This window comes from Lissotriton vulgaris, chromosome 9 (assembly GCF_964263255.1).
Source record: "Lissotriton vulgaris chromosome 9, aLisVul1.2, whole genome shotgun sequence".
NCBI lineage: Eukaryota > Metazoa > Chordata > Amphibia > Caudata > Salamandridae > Lissotriton > Lissotriton vulgaris.
This window is the reverse complement of record NC_141697.1, coordinates 967,654,306-967,667,795: the sequence shown is the minus strand read 5'-3', so window position 1 is coordinate 967,667,795 and position 13,490 is coordinate 967,654,306. Positions and strand designations below refer to the sequence as shown.

Below are 13,490 nucleotides of genomic sequence, written 5' to 3'. Positions count from 1 at the left end.
CATATTTTCTTTAATATTTCATGACTACTCATTTCTGATTGTGTGACTCCTGTACATGAAATTCCGTTTTGACGTTCTACAGATTAAATCAAATACATCTAAATTGTTATGTTGTACTGCTGATGCAGGGGGCGGTTCACTGCACACTATGCACTTTAAACGCTGTAGAAAATGTTTCTCATATGTTATTTTTCTGTCCAGCTGTTGCTTTGAGGAAAAAATGGATTAAACCAATCTGTCTTAATATGGGGACTTCAAAATATCTGGAAGCATTAAGAATCTTAAAAGCAGATACATCTCAGCAGATAGCTTTTAGACTTAGTAGATATCTTTTGTAAGTAAACCTAGTGAAAGGGTTTAAAATTTTGATAGATGATTAATTTTATTACCAGTTGTATCCTTATATTGTTTTAAATGTGTATATGATGAATTAGAAATGTATTTAGATGATATAGATTGTATTATGCTGTTTAGTATGATTGTTGGTTGTATGCCTTTTATGGCTTTTAACCTAAATAAAAGCTGTTATACTACAATAGACTCCATGATTTTAGCACCAGGATGCCGTAAGGGTAGTTGTCACACTACTCTTCATGGAACTTACCATAAGGGGTTTGGTATTGAACTGATCTCATGTACTAATGCATTGAAATATCCATCTACCTTAAGAACTCTATCAAGAGACTTCACTGAAATCTAGGGAACATACATACCACTGCCACATAAGGGCCAACATAAGTGTTCTTCTAACCCAAGGACATAGGATCAAAGCTCATGAGCACAGGTACAAGGAGGCAGAGTATAATCACAGCCAGCATTGTATAGGGGTTTGAAGACGTCTTTAAACTTTGCTCTCTTTAACAGATACTGTGCAATGTTTTTCCCGCCCATTCTCTTTGACTATCTTATGCTCCAATGCTATTTCTTTCAGTCTCCTTGCCCCCAGTGACAGGGCACATCCACGTCACCGTGATTAGTTCAGACCGTTCAGTCGCTCGGGGGAGGGCTGTGACCAGGGTTGTGAGTAGCCAATGTCTTTGCCAGTTGGGAGTTGACGAGTCAGTGACATTCAGGGCTGTGTCTACAGAAAGGCAGGTAAGATGGGGCAGAGACACCACATGAAAGTATTGTGGCCATTGAAGCTGGAAGGCCTGGAAACGGCTACTCACATCTCTGCTTTTGTCTCACACGTCAGATAAAGTTGAGGAAGAGTCAGACAGATGTTCGACTCATGCTTCTAAAGGGTTAGGTCAACGCCAATCTGGTGCTGGATATGTGCCTCTCAAAACTGTGGAGAGACTGTGACATGTAAAACTGGGGTTCTGAAATAAAACAAAACCAGCATGCCACTCGACAGCGCAAATTTTATGTTTATGGTATCTCCAGCATTACATTTAAGATGGTCCTAAACCTTCTCTAGCAGATGCACATCACTGTGATGGATGTAATACTAGGAACTCTGCCTAGGATCACTCTGAGAGTAAGAGAGTCTCTCCTCCCTATCACATACAACAAAGAAGTAGAACGCCTTCCCCTTTTTGCTAGTGGATAATAAATCGGGGCTCTAGAAACATGTCCTTTGGCGGGTAGAATGAGAGTCACAGAACTTGTTGCTAAACAACAAATTGAGTAAAAGGCCACAATAACAAAGTTTGCAGTAGATTTTGGCCACTATGACCTGCCACTGTAGTTGTCACAGCAAATGGCCATAGTCAGGGCTTTAAGTGGAATGAAAAAACGAGGGGGTCTCTTAAAGGGGCGTGGCAGATTTAATGAAGGGCATGGCTTAAACATATGCAATTTAAAAATCTGTGTTTAGCATAGGATACCACCCGACTGGTATTTTGCTGCTTCTGTCATTGTCCATAGGTACATAATACATCAAGTAACATTACACCTACAACAAGTCAGAGCTATTGGCTTTGCCAATGGTTGCTAGTTCTGTAATATGAATAAGCAACAGCTATGACTTCATTGTATGGAATATTGAAAATGCTTTGGTTCTGAAATGATGCGACTGTGAAAGAACTATAATGAGCCGTCTCAGCACCTGCTTTTTAGAACTGTTGGTGCTGAGTACCGGCAGGACCCGACCCACTTAAAGCCCTGGCCAGAGCAGTGGTTTTGCTGCTATGGTATAGCAGCACCCAACCGGCAAAATAGCATCCTCCTTGAAGATCCAGAAATCCTTCCACCGCAGGCAAACAAAAACATGGTGCAACAGTCAATCTGCAATCTTCATGCAGAACTCTCTCATCACTGTCCTTCTGCATCAGTCACAAAGACTACAATGAAGCAGGCCAGATAGACACCGGGACTTTCTTCCTGTTATATCTGCAACAGATTTGCCGTGGGTGGTGCCAAGGCTCCGTCAAGTCAAACCTAAAAGGGCAAATGTTTATGAAAGTTGGAAATGCATTACATAAAATGCTGAAACATCAATATTATAAGAGCTGTGCGGAGTAGGTGCCGAGAGAGCGAAGGATTCTCAAGAAATACGTGAAAAGCAGCCATAATGAGGGCAAAGGCTTCTAGAGTGTAAAGACGACTGCAAAAGAAATGTTCAAGACAAGATCTGCAACACAATCGTCCAACATTTTTGTCACCACATGAAGGGCGGTAGGCAGAAATGGCCTCGGATAGCAACAGTTATCAGCACCTGCTTTTTCAATACAAATGGAATGCCACCATCAATGGCTAGGTAATAGGTTCTGCTGAAACTACATAAATATCCCCATTGTTTAAATACATATGGATAGGAATTTAGCCTGCAGATTCCATAGCCACTCGTAGTGAGAGCATATATACAAATAAATGTACTCTCACATGGGTGCCTGTGATATCCTCCTGGGCTGCACACTGGATTATACCTTCAGAACTTGATCAGCCATCATCACCGGCGGCTCCTCCTCTATGGCGGAGGTGCGTTGCCCCACCTCCAAGCAGCCCATTTTAAAAAAAATAAAATGATAATAAACCCTTGTTTATTATCTTTTTTTTTACTCCCTGAGCTGAGACTTGGGGCAGGGCCAGGGTGATAACAGGCTGGTGGAGGAATAGTTGCACTAGTATTCAGAGCGCATGTTGGTCAAGCCGGCCATCTCAGGCCGGCTAATCCGTCATGCACACTGAAATCTCTCCAACCCGAGCTGTATTGCCGGGTCAAAGAGAGCAGGGACAGGCTCCCAGTCTAACTAGAAGTGCCTATCATCAGCGCTCAGGCCAATCCTGACGCTGCTTTCAGCAGCATCAGAGCAGCATCAGGATTGGCCGCAGTGGACTCTGGGAGCCTGTGCCTGCAGAAAAGAGGGGCGCGATGCGGCAGGTGTTTTTTTATTTGTATTTGTTTCGTCCGCCCACAATCCCCCACCCTCCCTGCCCTCCATCCCACCACTCTATCAACACACTTACCTCTACTGGCTGTCAGGACCAAATCCTGAAAGCCCCCATAGAAACATTTTACTTGTAGGCTCCTGCAGTGCTGGCCTGGTTTTAACATTTTTGCCAAAACTGATTTGGGTTTGCAGTCCACCACTGACTGGCCATTCATATAATCAGGCATTTCCCTGGTTTGGGAGTTACGGGAAAAGCTGGAGCCATAAGAGGTATTTTGTGGAGGCCCATGCCCACCACTGGTGCCTTTGACGCTTTTTACTGCTCCATGGGATTTACGGCAGGTGGCTCAGAGAGGAAGGAAAGAAAGATAGTGGCGATGGAAAGAGAGCAGGAGGAAAAAGAGAGGATGGAGAAAGATCAGAAAGCGAGGGCAGATAGAGAATGGATGGATGGAATGATAGATCAAGAGAGAGGAGAGCAAGCATGGACATTTCTACCAGGGCTGCTTTTGATTCCCAGCCCTGCACCAGATAAATTAGGGTCTAAAAACCAGAGCACCTAATTACCCCTTTATTTGATTTGTGACAATTGTGTGTCCTAAAAATGATTTGTGAGTCAGGCGTAACAGTATACAGCACACTAGCAGCTGTAAATATGTTGAAGAAAATTCCAACTCTGGAGTTGTCTACTGACGTGCAGGGCCAAAGCATGAGGTGACTTCTGGAACCTGCTGTCAAGACAGAGGGACACAAGGACCTTGCAGGACACAGTTCTCACAGATCCACAGTTGGACATTGGACGCTACTTCCTGCGGAGATCACGGAAAAACAGGACAGAAGGGGAGCAGGGACATGAGACATGGGGCATGGGAGGACTAGCTTTCACAGAAGTAGAAGAGCACCTGTATCGGAAAGGGCATTACATAACTTCAGCACCTAGCAAAACAGCACTTGTGTCCTTGTGATCTGCTCCTGCATTCATGTGATCTGAGGGCACTGCACCTGCCTTAGAGTTGGAGGTTCAGTCTAGAACAGTCAGTCCCAGTTGCATCACAGTTTGGGGCTTGAGCCCACCACCACTTTATGCTGCCCATAATGAAATGCATATGTAGCCAGCTACCAGTAAATGTGGCACATGGACATTTTCTTCAGGCCTTTGGGTAGTCAGGTGTTACCTGGCAGTCATCTGGTAATCAATTATAATGTACCACTCAAGGGCAGTGGTATGTGTGGACTGCTCAACTGATGCAAAGTTGTACTGTTTGGGCATTGACTCACCAAAGGCTAGAAGGTCAGGGAGTGAGAGATTACTTAAGAGTTTTGAAGGTCTGGAAATCGGGCACAGTATGATACCAAGTAATAACAATCAAAAAAGAACAATATCCAATTGGAACAATCTCTTTTAAAAATATAGGACTTTACATACAACAGCAGTTGATGAAACACTTAAAATTAAGAGAGGCACACCACAGTTGCTGGTGTTACTGATACCGATCAGTTTAGACATTGTCCGAATCGTCTCCAGAGCAACAAATTGTTGCTCTACAGATGGTGCAGACAATGACACTAAAAAGTAAGTGTAGGCAAATGGGATATTGAGCTTTTTAAACTCATCTTCAGAACAGGTAATGTTTATTCCTGTTGAAAACATCAAACACCATCATCATCATCAACAAAGTTAACAATTAAAACTAATATTATCTTTTGCTACAAATATTACTGGTGACATATTGCCATATATGGGCTAGGTACTCTTTAAGTAAGAAAACCTTTACAAGTTGTTACTATGCTGTTTCCTATATTGGAATCAGAATTAGCAACATAGATCTGCAGGAATAAATTACCTTATCTTGCTCATGCTAGAAGTGCTCTCTCAGTGGAATAGGTAATTGCCAACAGGTAGAACTCTGTGCCATTCATTGTGATTTATGAAAAATAATTGATAACTGACCGTTTGAGTTAATCAGCTGAGATCGCTTTTAACATCAATGGAGCATTCTTTGGAATACTGATGGGGTTATCAAATCAACTTACCAAGTTTACCTTAATCAAAATGTGTTTGAATGCCCGAAACCATTAGTTGTTGGTCAATTGATTGCTTTCCCTCAGTGTAGAGATATGTTGCTGCCAATAGGTTAAATGGAGACATACCAACACCACAAGAACTTATTTTGGGTAATGAAACTAGCGGGTACTTATGGCGACATGCATACAACTGTAAAAAAAGTATGCTTCAAAACTTTGGTGGGTATACATAAAACCTGGAATAATGTGCGTAAACTTCTGGGAATTGGAAGGTTTTCTTTTTATACAGTACTATCTAAAAACAATCATCTCCCTGAGATATTCAATGATGGTGTATGAATAGATGGTTAAATAAAGGGATTACTCAATTAGGCTGTTTTTATTCTACGGCTGGGCTAAAATCAATTGAAGAATTAAGAAATGAGTATATGCTTGATCATAGGGATTTCTTTAAATTCCTTCAAGTCAGAGGTTTTTTAACAAAGAAAGGGTGGTAGATCTAAATTTCAGAAAATTCAAACCATCGAAATAATAAACATGAATAAATCAGGAAAATTGATCACCGCAATCCATGACGATATGAATACATTTTCCTTAAACTGGCAGGACAAAGTGGGGATAACGACAGAATCATGTCTTAGATTGTATGAATTTTCTCAGTCTATGTAAATGTCTGCTAGACTACAAGCCAAGTATTATAAGACATTTTTTCAACTATTTTATACACCAAATAGGATAGCAAAGTGGGGATCCGGTAAAGGAACAGAATGCCCACTGTGTGCCTTGTATGAAGCCGATATTGTACATATATTTGCAACATGTGACGTACTACAAGAACTGATAAAGGGCATATCTAGCTTTCTATCTGAAATCCTTAATGAAAGAAAAGAAATTACAACCAGAGAAATAATGTTGGGTATAAATGGCAATATTCGATCAAATAATATACAAGGATTGATATTCATGTCAATGGCAGTATTTAGAATATGTTTGGCTTCCGCTTGGTTGGATCCAAATCCACCCGGATTCCAACATTGGCGGGCGTGATTGCTGGTATCTTGCAACTTAGAGGTAGCCATATATAGAAGGAAGGGAAAGAACAAGCGGAAAAAGGGGATAGAAATCGGGGAGCCCCTGCTGCAGTAGATGCAAAACTAACAGAGAGCAGGTTAGATTTCCTGTGGACCTGATTGTATAAATGATAACATTTAATAGGAGATGTGTTGGTTGTATAGACAATTAACTGCCTAAACAAAACCTACTGCGCAAGATGAATCTTATATGTAAAACTGCAATATTTCTGATTTATGTAAGGTAATGAAATGTATGCGATAATTCAAATATATCTAAGCTATGTGATAATGAAATGTAATGTCTGAGGGGGTGGGGGGAAGGGAGGGGAGGGAAGTAACATATGGAAAATGATGCAATAAAGATCATTTTAAAAAAAAAGAAATAATTTGCTGTGTGAAATTAATTGGGCTTTGTGTAAGATTTTTTATGCAGTCTCAAACATTTTGTATTTCCAGTACACTACACAATCTGTGAACTCCCAATTCACAGCATCATTAGAGGTAGTGTATGGGAGGCCATATAAGGTTATAATAAATAGGGTTTCCAGTTAAAAACAATTATAAGAGCTAAAACACCTATGATGGAAATATTGTTTTTTCGGTAAAAACTGGAAAACACTGTATTTTGCTGCACTTTTACAGCATTGGTGCCATCTGATAATAAAGCAATGAATGCAGCCCCTACCTCTAAGCACTTTTCTGTGTTGGGTGCCCTCCTCTATGAAGTAATGCTAAGCCACTTAATATGCCCTTGTGGATATCTGAAAGGCATGGGACACCTTGGACCTATTGCCGCTCTCATTGTGGGAGTATGACATACACCATATGACGTAAGCTCACTATTCACTGCAGTTGTATGTCATGTCATAGAAGAATACTTTCATGGAACAGCATTACAGAGAAACCATTACACCTAAACTGTTTAATGGAATTTTTCTGAATGAATGGCATCTACCATTTCATAGAAACCAATGAATAGAATGTTGTTTTCTGCTCAATTGATTATTGCATATTTCCCTTTAAGGTGTAAATGCAATGGTTCCAGGACTTACTTTCAGAAAAAGTTTGTTGGAAGTATTTATTTCAGTGCTTTACTTCAAGGGACCTAATTTCAGATTAATATGTTTTACATTGTCAGATAATTGCTTGGGATGCTTTTTATTCGCTGACCCACCATCACCATTAAACACCATCCATCTGACCCCTCAGAACCCCTCAGAACCACCCGACCCTGCCCTCTGAATTCTCCTCACTACACCTAAACTACACTCATCCCAGAGCCCTAAAAGCCCTAAATAACATTACACTCCGCTCATCTTAGAAACCTAAAAACCCTTCACTACACTTAAAGAACACCCATACCTGGCCCCTAAACTACACTCATCCCTCAACCCTAAATGCCGTTTATACCACCATACTCTACCCACCCCTGAACACTAAAATTCCTCACTACCACTAAACAATACCCATTCCTGAATCCAAAAGAATAACCATTTTTGAAGACTAACCCCCCTAACATCCCTGACCCTTAAACCCCTCTAACCCCAAACTCCACCCATCCCTTAACCCTAAAAAAACTCATCGCCCTTTAAAGACCACACATCCATGACCCCATAAAATCGCTCAACTCCCTAAACTCTACCCATTACTGAATCCTAAAAAACCTTTTTACATCTAAACTTCACCCATCAACTGAACCCTTAACGACCCCTCGCCACACTAAACTCCACCCAATTCTGAACTCGAAAATCTCTTCACCACCCCTTACCTCTACCCATTACTGAACTTTAAAAAAAACTCACCAGCCCTAAAACCGACCTACACCGCCTATCCATAAACTGTATAAACCCCTCAACACCTGTATACTCCACCCATTCCTAATAAGACCTCACCACCCCTAGACTCCACTCACCTGTGAACCCAAAAACCCTTACCATCTCTAGGTTTCACCCATTCTTGAACCCTAAAACCCCTTTCTATGCCGGAACCCCACCCATTACTGACTCCAAAAAAACCCTCTTCACCCCTAAACATTACCCTTCCCTGAACCCAAAAAACTCTAACTAGTCCTAAACTCCACACATGTTTAATGTCGTTATTGGCATTACAATTATCTTTCCTTTATAATGTTTACTTTAATTTATGGTTTATTTGAATAACTTAAAAATTGTCTTTCCTTAAAATTGTTTTTCTATGATTTGTTTTCTCCAAAGTAGTTTCTCACTTTACTTTTTTCCATTAATTCGCACACATGCGGATACGTAATGTCCAGCAGGTTTTCAGCTGAATTCTGCGCAGTGTCTCAGTAGAGTACAACGGGCACCTCCATGATTCTATCCTCCTGCAGTGACAGAGCTTTGCTTTGTGAAGTCTCAGGTATCATTTATGAATACCTCCAGAAGCAAGGTCCTTCCATAAAACACTCCAATCAACACTCCTTTGTTTTGGTTTACATTGAGATTGCTTATAAAGCACACAGAAAGATAAAGTGAAATATCATGAACATGTTCAGTGCCCATGAGTCATGCAAAGAGGTCCATGAGCTAGTTTTGGCAAAATTGTGTTGCTTTCATTGCACATATAAATTTAAAAAATGTCTAAGTTAGCATATAGACTGTAGACAGTTCAGCTAGTAGTTATCCTCTATGTGCTGCAGATGGTGTAGTATCAACAAATAAATGTACACAGACCCGTTCTGGATCTACACACTGACGTAGATACAGCCCATGATCATCAGATTCAACTTGCATTTCTACTGCTCCCATTTCAAAAAGAAGCTTGGAACTGATGGTGACCGAACTAGGCTTGACACTAGGCAACATACCTGTACAAAACACTGGAATCACATTTAATGGAAACAAATAGAGCTGTGCTCAACCTTTACCCCAAAACATATTGTAATAGAGCACACAGAATATAAAGGTAGAGTACCTTGTGCAATTTTCAGAATTGCCCAACTGGAACACAATTCCCACACTGTTTCAAAAAACAAATACCTACTCATGCTTGGTAAAAAGAAAAAACAATGATTAACTGGTCTCAAATAAACACTACAACCACCAAACATGGCCTAACAATGTAATATAAACGTCATTCCTATTGGCAATCCTCACAAAAATGACCAAAGGCATCATGCAGCTGAATAACTTTATTCACTATCTTGGCTGGTGCTTCATACAGCAACATGGGTTGCTGTCACCAAAGTCCCTCTAACTAGCAGAATGCATATAATAATGTCTTTGCAGGCTTCTCCCCTATGACCAGGCAGAGCAGAAATGGGTCAAGATCAGGTGAAAAATAATGTTTATTGGCCCAGTTCTTTCTTTGTATCTCAAGGCAGGGATATCTTAAGGGTTTTGGGGGCCCTGCGCCAAACATATTTTGGGGGCCCCTGTTCAGAAGGGATGTATGACGTTACAACGCATACTTTTACAACGCCTACCTTTACAACGCATTTTTTACACCGCAACATCCATTACAACGCATACCATTACAACGCATACCATTACAACGAATACTTTGAAACCACCTTAACAACGCATTCCACTACAACGCATACTACATTTACAACGCATGCCATTACAACGCATAACATTACATTGCATTTACGGTAAGTATTGGATAGTGTAGGGGTAAAAATTACTATTCTAACTCCAGAGGGTGCAACAGTAGGGTAAGGGTACTATGTGTTGTAATGCTATGCGTTGTAATGGTATGCGTTGTAATGACTGCATTGTAATGGCATGCGTTGTAGTGGTGTGCGTTGTAGTGTTATGCGTTGTAATGGTTGCGTTGTAAATGAATGCGTTGTAATGGATGTTGCGTTGTAAAAGTTTCGTTGTAATGGTAGTGCGTTGTAAAGGTTGTTTCCCGTTCAGAAGATCTCTGAATTTATTATCCAATTCCAGCTTTTTTGTGCCATTTTTGGCCAGGTCACTGACACTGCGGAGCCACATCTGTAAAAATTCGAAATGTGCTTCTATCTAATATTCAGGGATAGTGATTGTCTTTTCAATATTGTAATATAGCAGCAACTCGCTAATATTATTGCAAATAATCTCTGCAACCCCCTCGCATTTCTCATACGTGAGGTCCCGTTTTGATCTAAAAAGGAACATTTAAATGGTTGTTACATGGTATTGAAAAACAAACACAACATTTTGCTACAAAGTGTAACAAACTCCCACACATTACCTATATTAAAGAGCCCACTTTGCCCATGCCTTAAAATGTCTCTGTCTCAAGGTCAAGAACTGGAGTGAGAATGGCTTGCCATGAATGAACATTGAGCACCCCACTATATAGACATGCCTCGTTTCCTGAGTAGAAAATACTTATTCAGCAAATATCTGCCAGTTCTTTGAAGAACAGAGCAGCAGGAAAGTGTGTTGAAATCCCTCCATTAACCATTGATCTGCAACAATTAAATATTAATGGGGTGCAAATATATCTATATTCAAACACACCCTTGCTTTGGGTGGGACTGGACCACTGGAAAAAGGATTTGAATCCTGTGAGCTTAAACAGGAGTTGAGATAAATAATGAAAAGTTATTTGAAAGAGCAAATTCAATGAACGGGTACAAAGAAGAGTGATAGGAGTAAGAAAACATTTAGGAATTATTCTCATAGGAAGTAATGACAGAATGATGTAAATTATATCACATTTCATTTATAAGCACTGGAAACACAAAAGCACCATGATTATGTATGAATCAAAAAATGATAAACACTGATAACCACTGATTCTGACAATTTTTGAAAACACTAGAAGCACTGAAAAACCTACACAAATTTAATTGACAACAAATAGAAACTGAAAACAGGAAAGCCTATTCATTAGTTTGTTTCATAGTATATGCAGTGTATTATCAAGGTAATAAGCCTAGATTTCTGGACCATATTTTGCTTTTGCCACCTATTGTGCAGGATATATTTTAAAGATAGCTAGCACTAAACATTCTCCCATGCTTTTAAGAAAATGGAAAATAGCAATGTTAGCTGGAGTTAAACATATTTGCTGCTTTTTATTTTTTAATTCTAGCCAATAGATGTTGAAACCCTAATCCTTTGGTAATCCTAATATGTCGTCAATTCTAGGGTTTTTCTATTGATCTTAATTGGTCGCATCTTTATTTTTGCTCACCTAAATCACATGAGCCTTGGCTACTCTATATTCACTTCTAAGCATCTAATTATACAAAATCTCTCAAAACTGGTTATTAGACTTTGCAGTGCACTAGAGGTTATGTCAAAATGACAGTACTGTTGGCAGACAAGAAAAAGTGGACTGTCTATGATCCTAATTTAGGTATGTTAGGACTCTGTATCTCTCAGGTTGTCCACCAGCACATTACTATACAATAAGAGCGCAGTGGAACATATTCTGTCACTTTTCAATTATTTATGTTCAATATTAGTATTCGTGGACCACTTAACATCAGGGGCCGCATTACATAAAGTGTCCCGGTGGCGCAACAGGCAGTTGCGCCCGCTTTGTGCGCCCCTGGGGCACTTTGGTATTACAGAAGGGGCTGCAGTTGCTTGTGCGGCCCCTTCTGTAATACTGATAGCGCTGGTGCCCTTAAAGCATCAGTATTATCTTCAGGGGGCGTTCCCTCATTTACATGGGGGCATGACCCATGCAAATGAGGGAATCACTTTGACTCTGCGCCTGCGGCATATTACAGACACGGGCACAGAGGCAAAGACACTTTTGGGAGGAGCACTGACAGTGCACTACCTAAAAGGTGGTGCACACTCACTGCGCTCCCTGAGCGCAGCCCTCTTGATGGGGAAAGGGGGGTCCCATGGACACCTAGACATCCGTTGCAGGTGGGGGCAGTCACTGACTGCACTCACCTGCAAGGGGATCTCTAATCCCCTTTAAAAGGGCAAGTGGTTTTCCATCTGCACAGTGCAGCTTCATTGTTCACTTGAATGCACTGCCCCCTGAGAAGTACGAGTTTTTAGCTGCCCTGGGGGCAGCGCCTTCTGTGTAATAGGGTGTACTTTCTCTGTTTTCGCCCAGTGCACCTGTTTTAAGGAGCATCAGGCGCAAGCAGGGAAAGTGCGCCCTAATACATATAATGCCCCCAGATTTCCTTGAACACAGTATTGAATGCATGACGCACAATACATGATGTCATTGATAGTAGATCTACCTGGACACCCAGGTGGCACCAAAGTAAGGGAGTCGGGGCAGTTGGATGATATAAATGCCATATCTTCTAAGGCTGCTGTTCTAGCAACCAAAAAAGGATTTACATAAGCAGTTCTGCAATGACAAATAGGAGTAAGAGTGTCCGGTAGAGAGTTGCCTCCTGGCACATGGTCATCTTGATACTTTATTTCAAGGAATGTGAATTTTGGTTGCAAATAATTGTTCGCATGTTTGTCAGAACCGTAGGTTGAATGGACGTAATTTTCACTAAATGTTGTCAAATGATTCCCTGAAACAGGATGCCCAGAAGGCATGACGCTATGTGGCTACTTTAGCCAGATATAACCCTCAAGAGTATTTTCAGCTTTTGCATATGTACCTCCACCATCGCAGCAAGACCGTGAGCTGTGTAAGTGAAAATAGTACCAATGAAAATACCATTACCAGTAACACAATTGGGGAATCAATTCTGAGAGTACAAGAAAGTTCATTTATTCACCTATAATGACCAGCCATGAAACTTACCCTCTGTTACTGACAATCGCCTTCTTCAGGTGTATATAGCTAGCCGGGAAGATCCCCTGGAAAGAGAAGATGTTACAGGCATCATTACAACAGCACCATCAAATAACACTCCCCAAAACACCATCAAGGAAAACATCCCAAAATTGAATTCATCCCACTGTATTAGGTTGGAAATATAGCAGTGAGTTTTCCCTTTCATTGAGACATTGCTAATTGTAACAGGGCATACAACGTACTGAAAATTTGGCGATGATCAGAGGACTCATTTTATAGCATTGCGAATTGAGCATAAAAATTGTGAAATTGTATACATTATAAAATGAAGAAAGCCACTCCGGTTAATGTACACACCCCAGGTAAGACTGTCAGA

At 40.7% G+C, this 13,490-nt stretch overlaps 1 protein-coding gene across 1 annotated transcript in view; it reads right to left on the bottom strand.

The window, feature by feature from the left end:
- Positions 1-13,490, bottom strand: part of DOCK3 (dedicator of cytokinesis 3) — a 1,414,611-nt gene that overhangs the window by 842,930 nt on the left and 558,191 nt on the right. Inside the window, exon 4 of the mRNA XM_086938817.1 lies at positions 13,121-13,176. Within this exon, the coding sequence (XP_086794943.1) occupies positions 13,121-13,176 (56 nt within the window). The remainder of the gene's footprint in view (positions 1-13,120; positions 13,177-13,490) is intronic.